Raw genomic sequence first — 19,534 nt, forward strand, 5'->3', positions numbered from 1 at the left:
TGGCCCTCTTATATCAGCGGCAAAAGGTCTGCTGACAACGATAAATGTGCTACAATAGTTTGCGCTATCTGAACCACCATCTTCAGAGAGGAACTCTTGACTGACCACCACCTCAGAAGCAGCGATAGACAGCAGATCCCGTTTACTCCCTGTTGCTCTAATGGCACAGAGGGAGCAGTGCAGTCACACAGTAGCTCCGCCTTGTTGGGAGACCGCCTCCCAGAGCTTATCCAGCTGCTCAGAGCTCTGAGATCTATGAGACCGGTGGCTCTTTCTCCTCCTCTTCTAAGGAGGGGAAACCAGAGAAGAGGAGGGAGAAGGAGAAGGAGAGGATGAGGAGGACCATGAAGCTGGTTTCCTACTCTCCCTAAGAGCCCTCAAGAAAGGATATAATCCTCTCATTTTTAGCAGAGGAATGAGAGGAGCCTTGTCCAGGTGGAACGGATGAAGAGCACTCTAGAGAGCTGTGTGGCACTCACATCTCCAATGTACACGTGGAGAAAGATGCACAAATAACTCACAGAAGTTGCAGTTGATGAGTGCCTCTTTGGAATGCTCCGGACCCAGACAGGCAGCGTTGTTGGATGCCAGTCTGTCCATGTTCACCAATCCTGGGCATGCATTTGTATCCCTAGAAAGCTCCTAGGAGATTGGGGTCCGAATGGCATGCCCGAGATTGATAAAGGTGGATGGAGGATGCGGTTTAATGCGAAGAGATAAATAGGAGTGCACGCCTGAGCCGTTGTGCGGGGCTACGAATGACAGAGTCTGTCTCAGTGACAGCAAGACGCAGACTGGAATTTATTTTGGTTTGGTTTTGAGTGGTCCTTAAATTGTGTATTTGACCTGTGGTAATAAACTGCTGAATTAGAGCACGACACTCTAGTACTGCCTGTGTGGAGCCTACTTTCATTTTACACGCAACACTACAATTAGCGTTGTAACCAGAGCCGACATTTCACTAAGATCAAACTTAGGTTTCAAGCTATAGCTGGCAGTCTTTACATGACCGCTTGGTATTTACTATTCAACCCCCAAATCTATGTTACATGAGTGATTGTTTTTCCTGTAAAATTACTATTTAGTCAATGGAGTATGTGCCCGATGCTCAGTATCTGAACTCCATTAGAGGCAAGATTGAGGACTAGCTAGGTTTTGTATTGTTTAGTTGGAGCACAGAGTTATTTTGATTTGAATACATTTTGTTGACAGAGTCCTCAACCACATCTCCAATTCACCAATGCAATTAACTCTGGACTGTTTTATTTTGCTTATGTGCCCTTCAGTGCTTTATAACCTGTGAGGCTGTCATGTTAACTACTGTGTCTAATTTGTGTAGCTGAAAACTAATATGCCTTTGTTTTTATGAAGCCCTGGAAAAAAGAAACCATTTGATATATTTTATTTTTGTAAATGCAAAAAGCATATTTTATCTTATAAATAAAAACATTGAACTCCATTTTGCTTGTCTTCTACTTTCCGTGTGGTTCAGACATTGCTCCTTCTAATAAAAGAATCTGCGCTGTTAAACTAGGGCAAAACTGGGAAACATACATTTTAGTTGCTCTTCCTTTATGCGACATAGTCGGATTACTGAATGGCATGATGGTGGCTTAACCTCAGCGGAGTTGCCCCCGGTGTAGCTGTGTCCTCATGGCTAGTTATGGCCATGCTTACAACATATCACTTTAGGAAAGTCATAATTTTTTTTTTTTTTTTTTTTAAATCTCTGAAGGGGGGTGGTGGGGTCGCAGCAAAAAACATTGGGAAACCCTATACTAAAGACATTTTTACTCTCATGTGGTGATTCCACTGTAATAATAGTTTTTATTTTTATACAGCGCCTTTCATAATGGACCACCATCACAAAGCACCTTACAAGATACTATATCCATGTGTTCATCACAGACAGCCAATTAAAAAACATTTCAACCCTAAGCTATACATCATTTGCAGGTAAAATTTGTGTATATTCCAAACTTGTAATTTGAATCAAAGCCAATCCCACAGGTTTTCAAAGTTGATTTAAACAAGGTAATACTAACCACAACTATAACAAAATGTATTAAATATACACTTATTTAAACACTTATACAATCATTTACCCTGGCTTCATTTTGATGAAGTTTTTCTTCCATACTCAAATCTACTGTAGGAGAGTCAGACTTCACGTTAAATTTCACAAATTTAATATTTATATAGATATATATATATATTATATATTATAATATATTTATATATCTATATATATATATATATAATAATATATATATATATATACTATATAATCAGTCTATATACAGATTAAATAGCTATATACATTTGATCTATAAGTCAGAAAACATAATACACATGCAATATCATAAAAATAAAGGCAACCACAGACATTATTATTTTTTATAATGTAACATTCTACATGAGGAAGTATGACAGTTTTGACAATGGTTTGTACAGGAATCATCAGAACAAAATGGCCCCACTGTGTATAACGTGCATCCTGTGTATAGCGTACATGTCATAATTGCTTTGGGTTACATCTCCTGTATGCACGCAGTTCTTGCACATTGCACAATAGGTGTTTATATTCAATCAAAGACACAGAGCAACGCATACATAACACTCTTGGTTTATGGTATTCTAAAATTTGTAAAAGGAGTGTTTTTTTTTTTTTTTTTTTTTTTTTTTTTTTTTTTAAAATATGGTACACAGTCTATTTTCACAATTGTAAAATAAAAACATAATATACTGTTTGGGTGTTACTTTCATCTTACAGTTTTATGTATATTGCCATCAGAAATGTGTCTTGGCAAAAGCAGTAGTGGAAATCCTTAACCTACAGCAGTAGGACCCCCAAGCTGAGTTACAGGAGCATGTTATGAGTGTGTCAGTATTCCAACTAATGGCAATATAAGACCCGCGAGTGATTGCCATACTGTTGAAGCCTTGGTACAGAGGCTTAGAGCCAGCTTTGTAACATACATCATGTGCATCATAATTGCATGAGTGCAAAGTTAATGTGTTAACAGTGAGTTTATAACCTCCCTACTGAATTCAATATGTATTGATAGAGATGGGCCTGGACAGCTGTGTTTCATTTATGAATTCCAGTTGACTGTAGCAAGTATGTTATAAAATGACTATAATTACAAAAGACTGTTTTTGAAAAACATACACTGTCTATATGTCTGTTTTTAAAATTTGTATTTGTATGAACAAACATTCTTTAAAAAATTTTTTTTTTAAAAATCAGCAAACAAAAATACTACAGAATACTGACTAAACAACTAAAACAATAAAGATATAAAAAAGCTGTAATTGAAAACATAAGGTATTGTAACTAACTGGGTGTTAAAACATTTGTATGATAAATCTCAGTGTATTTCTTAAATGTTATAATTTCTTCCCTTTTCTTAAATTCTGACTTCAGAAAAGAAAAGGCTCTGATTGTTGTTCTCATTGTGCAGCTAGCTGATGATGATGATGATTAGGTATTCATAACAGTTTTTGTCTAACTAAATATTGCTAATTCTTGATTTAGCTAATCAAATATGCACAATGCTGATTAGCGTTGTTTTTAACCATGTAGCGCTAAGGAAACTATGATGAACAAATACATCTCTGTGACAGTCAGGCCTACATAGCTTTTAAAAATGTCAGGAGGAATTCATGTCATCAAATGAATCGCTGTGACTGCGATTTTCTAGGAGAAAATGAAGTGAAAACATTTTGATTAAAAAACAAACCTGGTTCCCCTGTGCCAGAAGTGCTTTCAATCGAGCAATTTCAGCTCGCAGCTCACGGATAAGCTTAACGTTGGAATCTTCATTAATGGTAGGCTTGTTGATGATGTTTTTGGCTCTATTTGCATAGCGAAGTGTACTTATAGTCTCTCCATAATTTACATCAGCAGGTGAGATAATCGACAATTGTAATCAAAAGTTTTCAATAATCCTCCCTACACGAGATATATATATATATATATATATATATATATATATATATATATATATATATATATATATATATATATATTAGATATATATATAATCTATATATACTTGGCAAACCAGTTGACAGGTAAGCTCTCACCAGGCTTGAACTGTAAAATAACACTGAAAAACATGCCAAGCTTAATGCACTCCAGGTTTGTCAAATGAATGTTATAACTCCAATTAACAGGAATAAGTGACACATAATAATCTTTTCTGTACCCAAAGTGGAATCATATCAGATAACAAGCACCCACACAATTAGAGCACACCATGGCACTGTAAGAATCACCTTCTCGTTGTCTGTCACTAAACAATTAGATGCATTCCACAACAAATACATCAGCTGAGAAAGTAGAAAAAAGCTGCAAACATAATTCATTCACAACCATTATAGTAGCACATAAGATTTTCAAATGACATGCTGCATAGTTTGTGGTACTTTTACAGTACTTGTAGGCTAATAACAAACATTCCTGTCTGGCAAATTAATGTTTGTTGAAAGGAATACAAATTATGCTGTTTTGAGGAGTCACAATCATATAAATCTTTTTTGGGGGTATTTAATTAATTAATTTTATGAATTATATTACATTTAAATGTAATTTAATAGCTACCGTAGTCATTTGTAAAACAGTAAGACCTCTCTGCTACAAATTAGTGTGGCAAGGATGACATATACAGGTAGATGTAAGTATAGGCACAGTGCAAATAATTGCGGATGCAAAATTCTAATTGCATTGCGGCCAGGCAATTACTTTGCACTGCAACCTATGTAAGCTCAACACGCACAAATAATGACCCGCAATTATGATAATGATGGTCTCAATGACCGCATCGGGCTATTTAGCAGTCGCACTTGCAGAGTTAGGAGTACAGAGAGCAGTAGTTGCTGAATGACATTTGTGGAGCACGAAAATACAAACCAAAAAAAAAGTCAAAAAAGGAGCAGCAAAGTCCTCTTGGCGCATGGAAAAGAAAAGTTTTCAGAGAAGGAGCTGTTTGGAAAAGCCTCAGCCAACATTAGTTATGCTAGTATCCTTAGAAAATTATATTTATTGGCCTGCCCTTTTTAGCCTGACATCCAGAAATTTACCTAGCACTCTAGAAAAAGGGGATTGGCCTCCAGACAATCCAACTGTGGTCTGAAAGGAAACAGAGGTGAAGTAATGCAGAGAACACAGCACTTTCACATATGCAGGGATAGTGGTCCTTAGATTGACGCTGGGGTCTAGCTCATCCCTCAAGTCAGCTATTACATCTAAGATGACCTGCGGAGTGAGACTATAACGCTTTAGCATTGCATCCTCAGGCATCCCAAAAAAAGTGACCCTGGAATTGAATATGCAGGGTCTTCTTTGTCTTGTCCTTCTCCTCTGAACATGTTCCTGCCACTCTTCAACAAAAGCCAAGTGTCGCCACATCAGGAAGTGTACCACAGCAGCCATCCTGAGGCCAATGACAGGTCTCTGCAGGTGTGTGCTTTAATGCAGCTCTTAGTTACTCGCTTTTACAACAGTTTGCACCTTGTAAGAAGATGTGTAAAGTTTTTGGAGGATCAGCAATTGCCTAAGTGCATGGGAAAATCCTTACAACACATTATAATGTTTGCGCCCACTTACTATCCAGCTCCCACCCAATGCGATGCTCTTTTCTTCATCTGAATGCATTTCAGTATAGTTGTAATGGATTAATGATGACAAAGTGCAAATTTGATAGCGGGTGGAGGACGTCTGGAGAACACCATTCTTTACATAGGCCGCATTTTTAGTGGTCGGTAAAAATCAGATTTTACGGCGGTTAAACACGATTTGGAGGAGTATTACGGGGGTTTTGCACCTGCAAATCACTTAGTGCACATCCTTACATCTGTATTGTTGTTGACAAAATGCATTTATTTAGTTTAACCTAAAACAGAAAAGTTTTTAGAATACAGACCAAGCCTGCAATTTGGAACGTGACACTTAATACTTGTTTTCAAAAAAGCTGCAATATACTCAAGATAAGAAACATCATCATTCAATTTATATTTCACTACAGGAAACACTGATGAAGCCTACGGGCGAAACATGTATGTTTTTCTTTTCTTTGTGTTAAATTTTCACAATATGTTTTAGAAATTAAATGAATTGTTTTTAAATAAAAAAATTTCGAGTGCAGACCTTTTCTCTTTTTTTTTTTTTTTTACCATTTTGATAAAGGCAGTAGAATTTAGAATACAAATGACTTTTTTAAAGCTGTGAGGTTCTTTAATAGTATTTCAGAATATGTTTACTTAGCAACCAAGTATTTTTTTTATTCAGCATAAATAGACAGATGCTTTAAAACAAGTTATTTGCAATACATATTCACTGGAAAATAAAGCACAAAACACGCTACTTCGGTTAACGCATTCTACAAAGCAAAAAGACGAGACACTAATACGAACTTACTAGCAATCATAATCGTTTTGGAGTTTCCACCAAGGCTGTCTTTCAAAAGCCATGTTAAAACAGAGTCTCTATAAGGCACAAAAACCTGCTTCTTCTTTGCATGGGCGCTCACAGCATCCTGAGATAAGTCAGCTGTGAAGATGAAAAGAAAAAAAAATAAGCCTTTTGTAGCACCATCACAAAGAGAGCTCCAGTTCAGAATTCCATGACATATTGATCTACAAAATGCAATCAGAGAACTAACCATGCAGTCAATGATCAAGAGAAAAAACTACCTTTGCTAAACAGATCTGGTAGACCTACCTAAGGCAGAGATTACATTTCCCAGAGTGACCAGAGACTTGTTAATGTTTCCTCCCTCTTTTAACCTCACACCAGTGGCGCCAGTGGCATCTGCTCTCTCACTTCCTGCAAGATCCACCAAATGGATTTTACTGACCGTCTCACATGGCATTTCTGCATCAAATTTGGCCTGGAGAGAGAAATGTGGGTAAATAATAAAAAATTCAAAAATACGTATCATACAAGATAAAGGGATGAAATATGGTCCCTTCCATGTTTAACTATAAGCTTTCATACTTCCTTCCCTGAGATGGATAGTAGAAATGAATGTCAACAGGTCATTTAAAAAAAAAATAAAAAATTATAACAATAATCTTGTTATTTTAACTATGTGATCAGAACAATCCTAGTGGGCAAACTTTTAATGTATGCAGTAACATGGAAGAATATATACTGAATACACTGCAAAATAGGAATTATTTAGTCATAAAACAACCAATTGTAAGATAATGTATATAAAAATACTAAAATTGATAAAGAAACAAGTACAATTTAAAAAAGTTAAATAATTGTATCTTCTTTTGGTATGTCAAAGATAGGACTTCTTAAACAGTGCAGACTGGGTGTTCATTTTAACCCCCTGTGACGAACTGCCTGCCCGTGTGTATTTTCTGTTATATGTTGCATGTTGTGTGTTTAATCTTGGTGTATAGTCATTGGTACAGGGGATATAAACGGGTCTGTGTAACACAAGTGTTTAAAATGTATATTTGTATTTAGGCCGCGTGTCACAAAGACGACAGGAGTGGGTGGTGTCAGACCAGAGCCAGGAAATAAATAAATAAAAAGAGAGGTGGAGTTTGGTGGAGCTGAGCGAATGCTTTCGCTCAGCATTTAATAAATTATACAAGCAGAAAGTAAAAGGTTGCAAAGACAAACAAGACACAGGACACGGCACTGGTAGCCAAAATAAACAGACAAACAAAACGGACTACACAGACAAAACATGGTGAGCTTCTTTTAATTTACGTTATTATTAGTTTTATTCTCTTTACCTCTGTCTACAATCCCATTCTCCACTCACCGAACACACAACCCCAAGTATGTGAAAACATACTGCTTTTATGCAGCTGTACCGAGACTCGACTGCTAGTCAATCGTTTAATTGGAGTCGCGGTACAACTGCACGTTAAATTCCCCGTGCTCACATATTACATTTTACTTGCACTTGAAGTGCTGTGCAATCCTCGTGCCTAAATACAAATATACATTTTAAACACTCATGTTACACAGACCTTTTATATCCCGTGTACCAATGACACACAGGGGCGGGCACTTCATCACACCCCCACACAAAAATTGTAGTGCTAATATTTTAGTATTTACCTTGATACACAATAGATTATATCACTGTGTTAAGTATCTCAGTATAAAATATGTAAGTGTTGTTTTAATTGTGAACAACAATGGAAAACAAAACAGAATTCATCGAGATCAACACTAGCAGGGCTACAATTAGAAATAAAAGCTGCTTTTAAGGAGCAAACTCAATTGAAAAATCTATTCATATAATATTGAACAATGGATACACTTGAATAATTAAAATCTTCCCTTAAGATTTTTGGTTCTGGATTCATAGACTTAAAATTTATACAACATCATGGCCAAGACTCTACTCCAGAAATAAGCACTGATGAATAGTCAAGTTTCAAAGCAGTCGAAAAAGTGTTATGCAAAACTAGGGAATGTTGAGGCTTCTTAAAGCCTGCCTTTAAGCTATAACTGGGCACATTACACCAAAGGAAATAGAAAAAAATATATATATATTTCTAACCGTGTGTTTTAGAGAAGTAAACAAACAAATTTAGTTCTAAGCCTGGTCTTCCTTCTAGGAAGATGTAGCCATTTCCAAACATGAGTGCTTCCCAAACAGCATTGCAAGTCAGAGGTAAACCCAGTTGGCACCCCATGTGTTACAGTAATTACCACAAAACAATGCTGTGGTAACTTGGTCTAGTTAACAGGGAGCACGGTGATTAGTTTTATTCTGACAGTTACACATTCAAGTTGACAATGTGCTTATTACATTGAAAAGGCATTAACATCCCTTTCAGTCCACTTGCCTGAGTGAAGTTAATGGTAAAAATGGCATGGGACCTGCTGCTAACATCATTCATCCCTGTGCTGGCTGTGGTTCGATTGATATTTCCAGCTTCCATCAGTTCCTCGACATCGCTGTAGTTCTGGACCAGGTGTTTCGACAGATCTGGATGGATAAAAAACAAGAGCTCTCAACAACTCCCACCGAATACAGTTTCACGAGGCAGATACAGATGCCATTTTAAATGCACAACATATCAGGATGTAAACCACAAATAGTTACTTCAAATTTGTACTTGTCTTTTACTCAACAACAACGATAAGCTGAAACTTTTTTTCAGTATTAAAAAAAAAAAAAGGTCTAGGAAGGATAACTCTGTCTTTGCAAATCAGACTCACTTTGGATGCTGCTTGATGTTTTATGATGTTGGAGCACAGTCAGAAATAGTTCTCTTTTAATACAGTTTTTACACTATATTCATTCTGAAGAGCAAATTCTTCAAGGGAGACTTCATGTATGATGTAGGCCTATAGTTTCTTACCGTCAACATAAGGTCCTTCTTTTGGATGCTCGCGGACTCTGAGGTTATATGTTTTGGTAGATTTTCTCCTGAGTAAGTCTCTTACTCTTTCATTGTAGATTTCCAGGTAGCTGTTTATTTTAAAAGAATAAGAAAATTCAGATTTAAAAACCAGTTTAATTTTTACTTCTGCTGGCTAAAGCCCAGTGTCCCATATGGCTGTATTATCCATCTTTTAGAACTATATGTTACATTTGTGTCTAATTCCAGTCCCTATAAAGCAAAATCTTTACATAAGCTTTAACTCCAAATTATACAATAAATCTAAGTAATCTCCCAAGAGCCTTGCTCCAATGAGCAGTATCAATAAAATAAACGGTACATTTTGATGTTTCACATGGCTGAAATTGTAATACACTGAACAGCATTATTAAACCCAACGATTCAGAACACCTCCCCCCACCCTCCATTTAACATTTTATGAAGTTAAGCTTTGGTAGTTATATTTACATACTGCATTAATGAAGACAGTAGGCATTTTGTTCTATAGTCACTATTCTTATGCAAATGTTGTATAATCATCTAGAAACTAATGTTAGCATGAGATTGCATTAGTACATGGTGAAATTGTTTGGCAAACTGTAACAGAAGGCCTTAATATTGTAAATTCAAATCTACACAGTCACTAAATTTGAGAGCCCCCAGCACACTGAACCATCACAAGTCAGCTAGCTGAATACAGTTAAAGCAAACTAACCTATTTAAAATTAAACTCAATTACAGTAGCTACAGTTACAGTGGCTCTCAAAAGTGTTCACCCCCCTTGGACTTTTCCACATTTTATTGTGTTACAACATGGAATAAAAAAAAAGTCCATAATGTCAAAGTGAAAAATAAAATCTACAAATTGTTTTTAATTAATTACAAATACAAAACAGAAAATAATTGATTGCATAAGTATTTACCACCTTGAGTCAATATTTGGTAGAGGCACCTTTGGCAGCAATTACAGCTATGAATCTATTTGGATAAGTCTCTACCAGCTTTGCACATCTGGACACTGCAATTTTTGCCCATTCTTCTTTGCAAAATTGCTCAAGTTCCGTCAAGTTGGATGGGGACTTTTGGTGAACAGCAATTTTCAACTCTTTCCCAATTGTTCTCAATTGGATTGACTGGGCTTGGATTGACCGAGCTTTGACTGGGCCACTCCTGGACATTGACCTTTTTGTTTTTAAGCCACTCTAGTGTGGCTTTGGCTGTATGTTTGGGGTCATTGTCCTGCTGGAAGATGAATCTTCTCCCAAGTCCCAGGACTCTTGCAGACTTCAGCAGGTTTTCCTCCAGGATTTCTCTGTACTTGGCTGCATCCATTTTGCCCTCTATCTTCACGAGCTTTCCAGGTCCTGTTACAGAGAAGCATCCCCATAGCATGAAGCTGACACCACCATGCCTCACGGTAGGGATGGTGGTGGCAGCATGATGTGCGGTGTTAGGCTCGCGCCAAACATAGAGCTTAGCGTTGAGGCCAAAAAGCTCTATTTTGGTCTCATCAGACCATAGAATCTTCTTCCACTTGGTCTCAGAGTCTCCCACGTGCCTTCTGGCAAACTCTAGCCAAGATCTGATGTGAGTTTTTTTCAACAATGGCTTTCTTTTTGCCACTCCCCCATAAAGGTCAGTTTTGTGAAGCACCCGGGCTATTGTTGCCGTATGCAAAGTGTCTCCCAGCTCAGCCGTGGAAGACTGTAACTCCTTTAGAGTTGCCATAGGCCTCTTGGTGGCCTTCCTGACTAGTGCCCTTCTCACCCCTACTCAGTTTTTGAGGACAGCCTGTTCTAGACAGATTCACAATTGTGCCATATTGTGGCAAAAACTCCTAATTAAAACCATTTTGATTCCATGTTGTAACACAATAAAATGTGAAAAAGTCCAGGGGGGAGAATACTTTTGAGAGCCACTGTAGTCCTTATTAAATACTGTACTGTCAAGTATTTACTACCACCTGTTTCTCAGAGTTTCAACTATGTTTTTTTTCTATTTTGTTTCTGCTTTTCATAGAGTATTTTTATAAAGCTGTTACTTTCCTGACTAAACAGGATTGTTGTTTGTTTGTTACAATAACCAACAATAAGCATACACACCAGTTGATTCTTACAGTCTGCTTGTTCTTCTTCACCATCTCAGTCAACTGAGACTTGTATATGCATGCATGCATGCATCTATTTGCTTATATATTTCTGAAGTCCTTCTCTGCCTTCCAAAGTTCTCTGCTATAAAGGTCACATTTGAAGAAAAGCTACCAAACCTTTCCTCTAATCCACCTTAAATCCTATAGAGTGACCTTCATGATAATTTGTACCTCATTAGAAAATGCTAAATAACCATCTCTCAAGAGTAGCACAGTAACGAGGGTACAGTCCCTTTCAGAAAAACTAGGCAATCAAAGTAATTAACAGTAAGGCTGCACTGCCTGCTGTACTGTGCAAGATAAAAATGATTGAGTGCCAAAGCGTATTTGTCCAGAGCAGCTACTTACCTAACTTCAGTACGAAATGAAGCCTCATCCCACCTTGTCATCCCAGCTATTCTGCTGAACAGCCCTTCACATATTCGAGGTATCAAACCGGCATCACCCTGTAGTAACAGTTCACAACAAACACGTGCATAAATATTCTTTTCAATGAGTGTAGAAGTGTGTTTACATTCAGAATCTCCAGCAACAAGGAAGGAGCTAGGTGAATCCATTGCACAACCTCTTCTTTTTTTATTAAAACATTCCAGGTAAACCCAAAGGAATGAGAATGCACCTGTAACATTCAGTGGCAATCAAGTGGTTAAAGAAAAACATATTTTATTTTACAGTATCAGGGATTAATACTATTTTGTGGAGTTAAAATACTGTTATTAAAATGAGAGATAGAGTGGTGTTTTGTGTTTTTCCAACAGTCATTAACTCAACTGAGGTGCATTATGATGTGTAGTATGGGTAATTACCTGTATATTTCTAATATGTCAAACTTAAAGATATGTTAAGTTAAATAAACATCTTGGTTATATACGTAGTGCCTACAAACAGAACTGACCATTATTATGCAGAACATAATTTTTCAGAGAATCAGAGAATGAACTGGAACATTTATTTTTCTGTAAAGCCTCTCATGAATACAAAAGAGTACAACTTAATTAAATATGGCACGCACATCACACATGTTTACACTGTTTAACCATTTGAATTTGTTTGATCTTCAATGGGAGCAGCTAAAGTGTTATAGTTGGCCCCAGGGCGTTATTAATGTGCGGGTTGAAAGGGGGAGGGGGGGGGGGGGGGGGGGGTCATCATCTGAGTTTGACCTTTTTTCTCTCTATCTAATCAGCTGGGACTGTGAGTTCCTATAGTAAACTTCCCCAGAGAGGCAACTGTAGGCTTTTTCATGTTAAGTGTTTCCCTTAGACTTCTATTATTTATCAGCATTTCCATCAGGGTCGTCAAGTGGGCCGCTTCACTGTTTGCCTGGCTGGGTTTTATTTATGGTGGTGCAAAGATTCAGATAAGGAGGTGGTGTTTAAGCGAATCTAATGAGTCAATGCATATTATTCCCAGCAGAATAATCACATAATCTCCATCAACATATTAATATTCACAATGCAAATACCATAAAGTATGAACCTTGATTTATTTCACTTTTATAGCACTGATCTCAAATAACCCTTTGAAAACTTAAACATAAATCTAACCTCAGCAGCTTTCACGCTGTTCCCTGACAACTTAAAATAAAATAAAAATCATCAACCAAAGGAAATTAATGCAGGACTGAAGCAGCCAAGTGTTAAAGTGTGAAGCATATGTCTTCAGTACCTATAATAAAGCATACTAATTGCTTACCGGGTTTCCCATCATTGTATAGGACTTGCCAGATCCAGTCTGGCCATATGCAAAGATGCAGGCATTATAACCTTCAAAAGCAGATTTAAGGACATCAGTGCCAAGATCTTTAAAAACCTTCAATGACAAAAAAAAGTTTCTTAGAATATCTGGACTACAACCATACTGTAGTACATACATAATGTCAAAACATTTTATTAACCTATACATTTTTTCATCTAAAATGTAGATTTTTTTAGATAGTAATGTAAATGTTGTTTAGTAATTTCTACCAAAATCTATGGTAAATTGCATTACTAAAGTACTTTGGTTAAGAACACATTTAGCTTTCTATACTGCAACAGTATCAACATTTGTAATTAAAATTTTTCAAACGTTAACAATACACTATTAGATATTGTTCCATCAAATTTCAGTCTTCAGGGTTCCTCAGTTATGTTTTGTATTCATGAGCACTTGTGAGCATGTGGAAATTAGGTAGTGAATAGACACAAACAATACATTCACTACATGTAATTGACCTACTATAAATACAAATACCGCCACTGTTTAAATAATCAATTAGCAACATACTGGTCATTTTACTTAATCTTTAAGACAGAAATTACATTTTATAAACAAGCACATATATGAAATGTTGGTTTTCTCACTGTAATGTATTATTACTGTAATAATTAATTTCTAAAAACTACAAGTAAGCAATAGACCGACCTACATTTAGGCATTGACATGCACAATAACATATGTACTCCAGATTAACTATATCATATCAAATGGTGATTCATGAAAATTACCCATCCACTGTGTTTATATGAAGTTGTCTTTATATAAGTATGCTGACCAATGAAAAACTAATCAGGATGACCAATTCATTTTGAATCCATTTCTAAAGAAACATCATGGTAATACAGTACATACCAAATAATAAAAACGAAAGATGTTTGACAAGAAAAAACACTGAATTATATTCAGAAACCGCAAACCTTTAAAATTTACAAATCAGGAATATGCATTCATTGCAGGGCACTACCACGCAGCAGTAGGACGGACCTTAGATTTACATCGCCCCTTTCACATGAGCATCGTCTCAAAGTGCTTTAAAATCACTGAGCAACCTCTGACAGACAAGAGCTTTCATGTTGTAGTCCCAGTTATCACAGTAAGATCAATATATGCCACAACAGTTCAAATTCATTAAGCAACCCAGTCCAAAGTTTACATCCATTTTTCATTTAAAATCTGTTGAAGTTACATAACTAAAATAGCAAAGATTTGAGAAGCATTACTGAACAAGCTGTAGAGTTTATAAACCTGTCTAATTAAAAAACAGCATATTCATAAACCGGTCTTGCCCCTCTGAACCTGTGCCAGAGCGAGCAGGCAGGACAGAGGAACCTAAACCTTATAGACATATTTCTGATAGTACAGGTTGGATTGAAGCCATCGATGTTGTGAATTTAAGAGACATTCTGATGGGAAGACCCGAAGCATAAGAAAAGTGAAACAAAAACAACTGGTCAAAACTGAATTATGACCAGGGATACCACTTTTTTCAGCACCTACACTGGCCCAGAACTTGAAAAAGACAACTGGGAGAAACCCATTTTTTCAACAATTTTCATCCAAAACTTCAATATCGATGCTGGATGAATCTGGTTCACCCATGCCATTAATTTGGCAAATTTCCCTGCGCGTGTGGAGGAGCGAGACAGAGCCAATAAGAGTGGTTTTAACCGCTATTAAAACGAGCACTGGAATACTCTGTCGTACACGTCGATCCAGAGCATCCCAAACATGCTCCCCCAAACATGTCTGGTGAGTATGCAGGCCATGGAAGAACTGGGCATTTTCAGCTTCTAGGAATTGTGTACAGATCCTTGCGACATGGGGACATGCATTATCATGCTGAAACATGAGTTGCTTGCGGCGGATGAGTGGCACGACAGTGGGCCTCAGGATCTCGTCACGGTATCTCTGTGCATTCAAATTGCCATCAATAAAATGCAATTGTGTTCGTTGTCCATAGCTTATGTCTGCCTATACCATTTCCCCACCGTCACCATGGGGCACTCTGTTCACAACGTTGACATCAGCAAATCGCTTGCCCACACAACGCCATACACGCTGTCTGCCATTTGCCCGGTACAGCTGAAACCAGGATTCATCTGTGAAGAGCACACTTCTCCAGCATGCCAGTGGCCATCGAAGGTGAGCATTTGCCCACTGAAGTCGGTTACGACGCCGAATTGCAGTCAGGTCAAGACCCTGGTGAGGACAACTAACACGCAGATGAGCTTCCCTGAGATGGTTTCTGACAGTTTGTGCAGAAATTCTTCGGTTGTGCAAACCCACAGTTTCATCAGCTGTCCGAGTGGCTGGTCTCAGACGATCCTGCTGGTGAAGAAGCCGGATGTGGAGGTCCTGGGCTGGCATAGTTACACGTGGTCTGCGGTTGTGAGTTCGGTTGAACGTACTGCCAAATTCTCTAAAGCGACATTGGAGGCGACTTATGGTAGAGAAAGGAACATTCAATTCTCTGGCAACAGCTCTGGTGGACATTCCAGCAGTCAGCATGCCAATTGCATGCTCCCTCAAAACTTGAGACATCTGTGGCATTGTGTTGTGTGACAAAACTGCACATTTTAGAGTGGCCTTTTATTGTCCCCAGCACAAGGTGCACCTGTGTAATGATCATGCTGTTTAATCAGCTTCTTGATATGCTACACCTGTCAGGTAGATAGAATATCTTGGCAAAGGAGAAAGGCTCGCTAACAGGGATGTAAAACAAATTTGTGCACAAAATTTGAGAGAAATAAGCTTTTTGTGCGTATGGAAAATTTCTGGGATCTTTTATATCAGCTCATGAAAGAGAAATAAGCTTTTTGTGCGTATGGAAAATTTCTGGGATCTTTTATATCAGCTCATGAAACATGGGACCAACACTTTACATGTTGGATTATATTTTTGTTCAGTATATATACATATCTTGAAATAGTTGCACACAAAGTAAGTTTTTGCTCAAAAGAGCTAACTTCCCAACGTTTCGGTGTGTTTACATACCTTTGTAAAGTATCGCCACCATTTTTTTTCCCCCAAACACACTTTCCCTTGACAAAAGTATGTAAACATACCAAAAAGTTGGCTTTGTGCTGCTGAATTGTGAATTTCCTCTGCAGTTTAAGAGTCTTGGTTGATTCAAAAGAGTTTTCCCTTAAGGATTCGCCTGTACCTTGCACCATCCAATCTCCCCTCTATCCTGACAAGCTTCCCAGTCCCTGCTGAAGAGAAGCATCCCCATGATTTTGCCACCACCATGCTTGACAGTTGGGATGGTGTTGACTGGGTGATGTGCAGTGTTGAGCTTGCACCAGATGTAACGCTTGGAATTTAGACTGAAAAGTTCATTTTTTACCTTGTCTGATTACAAAACCTTTTTTCCCATATGTCTGCAGTATCATCTACATGATTTTCACAAACTCCATATATGCTTTAAGATTTTTGAGAAATGGCTTCTTTCTTTCCATCCATTCATACAGGTCAGCTTTGTGTAGGTACTGGCTTATTGTTGATGTGTGAACATTGACTCCTATCTCAGACACAGAACTTTGCAGATCTCTCAAGGTCATTGATGGCTTCATAGTGACATCCTGAACCAGTTTCCTGCTTGCCCGGCTATATAGAATTACGTTAGCAGACAGACAGCACACCTCTAATCTTTTCTAAGCAAGTAGTGATAAATAATTTTCCCATAATTAAGGCTGGACATACCTTTTCCTGAGAAATAAAATCTGAGTGTTTACTATCAGCTGAATAGTATGAGAAGTCGTATGTGAATGTCTTGATTCGCTCTCTCACTGTGTCTCCTGAGATTCCTTCTGGGACCTGTTAAAATGAAATGATAGACAAAAAAAATAGTGGTAAAAAATACTGTCGAAATCAGGATGTTGCTTGTTTGTTATATCCAACTGTTTCTAAATTCTTCATTGTCAGAAATGTTTTATAACATTTTAGATATATTTATATTAGACTTGTAATGATAATTGAATAATTTATCGATTGGGACCCCACGATAACAAACTGATAACATTTTAATACAATGAAATTAAGAACGTGTCTTGCGTATATTAACTTACTGTCAAAAACGTAATGTGTTACTTAGAATAATCGTCTGAGAACAAATACTTGCTTCGTTAATGGATTTTATACATATTTTGTTTTAAAATCAGTCCCAACTGTAGCCGTCTGTCTTGTGCAAAACTAATAATATTTAACATTATGCTGCAGTAATTAGATTTTTTTTTTTTTAATTCATTTTTAATTCATTTTGCACACTAGCAAAATGTTCACAATAATGTTCGCTTAACAATATTAGTTGAAATCTCCTAGGATACTAAACCCACTCCGGCTGTTAAGTGTCAATCAATAAATCCAGTCTGGTTTTCTTAAATTGAAACAAGCTTATAAATCACATCAGGAACCTGGACCAATACACATAACTTAATTGGATTTAACTGCAGGGTAAATGTACACAAAATAGACAGTTTTCACAGAGAAGAATGAATTTCACGGTCCGTGTTATGTTTTTTCACGGCTGTGAAATAGGTAGGGCCTTAGTACAGTGTCAGTGTAAGCGAATCCACATGGGTGAAACGGTATGTAGAGATATTCTACATATCTTGGATGCGATGTGGGCAGTAAGTCAATAAATAATAAATCCACACACATACATATATGAAAGACATTATACATACTCAAGTATGGAAACGCAAAATAAAATTATCAACCGTAGTTGTCGCTGTCGAAAGTTCTGTTGCAGCAAAGGGGAGGCTACCTCTAACGTACTGTTTGGAAAAATGACAATATAGTTGTATTCACTGAAGATAATGGCTACGCAAAGTCATGTAAAGTTTTGATTAAAATATGACAGCAAAAAGTGAAATGCATCTCTGCAACCGCAGCACACTGGAACGGACTGCTGCTTTCGCTAGTAGAAGCTGGGCCACGTAATTCATAAAATGCTGTATTTAAATGCCAATGAATCTATCAAATGTGTCTTAAAACATCAGATTTGTTGAAAGGAGTTGAAACAAAATAGCATCACAATTAGAATTCAAGTTTTCTATAGTTATCAATTTATTTACTTGTGTTTAAAAAACTACATACAGAAATATTGTTGTAAAAAAACATATTGTAAACTTCTAGAGGAGACATTTGAACATACAGAGATGGATCCACGTGTTCTAAGGCCTTTTCCAGGTATTAAAGTAAAAATTTAAGAACAAAGCTGAAATCCTGTAAAAATCCTCCTTGTTTTTGAATTACCCAGCCACCAGAGTAAACAACATATTCCCTTTTCTTTTAAATAAGCTTTCGTTTTCTCTTTTTGCTTTCCAAACCCAAATAAAGGATGTTACCAAACTAGTGAACCCTGGGTCCATTCTGGAATGTTTTAAGGCAATGTACAGTAGCTGTTCCTGTTGGCCCCAGGCAAGGTCGGCAACATGGTGAACAGTGGGGTTTCAACCACACTTACAAAGGGGAGTGCTTTTACTAGGTGAGCCACTGGGGACTGTCAAGCGAAGAATTCTTGGGACAGGTTACGCTGATGTTGCCAGCTATACACACTATATAAAAAAAGTAGTTGTTACTACCAAAGCTAGCTACACAACTCTGCCAGCCTCAATGATTATGATTCAGTGTGTCATTTCAAAATGAGACCAGATGTTTCTTTTCATTTTATTGTAAAACAGTACAGATGACCCAAGAAACTGTAGCATACTTACCTTTATGTTTGTTATGGAAGTCTTGTTCCCTTCCATATGAATAATTAATTTGGCATCCAAATCTTTCTCTCTGTAATAAAATAAAACAAAATTTAATTTAATTATAAATTTAATGTAAAAATCTGTCATGTGGAACAGCTACTGCAGTTACTTTATATTGAAATAATTTACTTACTGAAAAATATACAATATTTTGTAGCACTAAATTTCTGTACATATTGTGCTTTTCAATACACTATTTAGAAAGACGTGTTGATAAAATGTAGCGGTTAATTCTACCTAGATGTTTAAACAACAATATTGCCCTCATTCAGTAATACAGCTGCTAATTGACATGCATTCCATCAGACAGCCAACTCAGTATAGGGTTATTAAACCACATGGCTAGATGAACAACATGAAAAATCTGCATAATTACCACATCATGGAACATTAGGCCTTAAAAAAAAAAAAAAAAAGAAGATTATCTTGCAACTCAGTTCAGAATCAAAATTTGAAATCTTTGGTTCATCACGCAGGGTTTTTTTATGCCGTCGAGTAG

General features: G+C 37.0%; 1 protein-coding gene across 1 annotated transcript in view; it reads right to left on the bottom strand.

Moving 5' to 3' along the window:
- kif16ba (kinesin family member 16Ba) overlaps positions 1-19,534 on the bottom strand; it is a 149,405-nt gene that overhangs the window by 116,491 nt on the left and 13,380 nt on the right. Inside the window, exons 2-11 of the mRNA XM_041250878.1 lie at positions 18,994-19,063; positions 16,979-17,092; positions 13,211-13,327; positions 11,864-11,961; positions 9,346-9,455; positions 8,827-8,969; positions 6,725-6,893; positions 6,419-6,553; positions 3,732-3,916; positions 2,106-2,162 (exon numbers count right to left, since the gene is read on the bottom strand). Coding sequence (XP_041106812.1) covers positions 2,106-2,162; positions 3,732-3,916; positions 6,419-6,553; positions 6,725-6,893; positions 8,827-8,969; positions 9,346-9,455; positions 11,864-11,961; positions 13,211-13,327; positions 16,979-17,092; positions 18,994-19,063 — 1,198 coding nt within the window. The remainder of the gene's footprint in view (positions 1-2,105; positions 2,163-3,731; positions 3,917-6,418; positions 6,554-6,724; positions 6,894-8,826; positions 8,970-9,345; positions 9,456-11,863; positions 11,962-13,210; positions 13,328-16,978; positions 17,093-18,993; positions 19,064-19,534) is intronic.

Source organism: Polyodon spathula, chromosome 5 (assembly GCF_017654505.1).
Source record: "Polyodon spathula isolate WHYD16114869_AA chromosome 5, ASM1765450v1, whole genome shotgun sequence".
NCBI lineage: Eukaryota > Metazoa > Chordata > Actinopteri > Acipenseriformes > Polyodontidae > Polyodon > Polyodon spathula.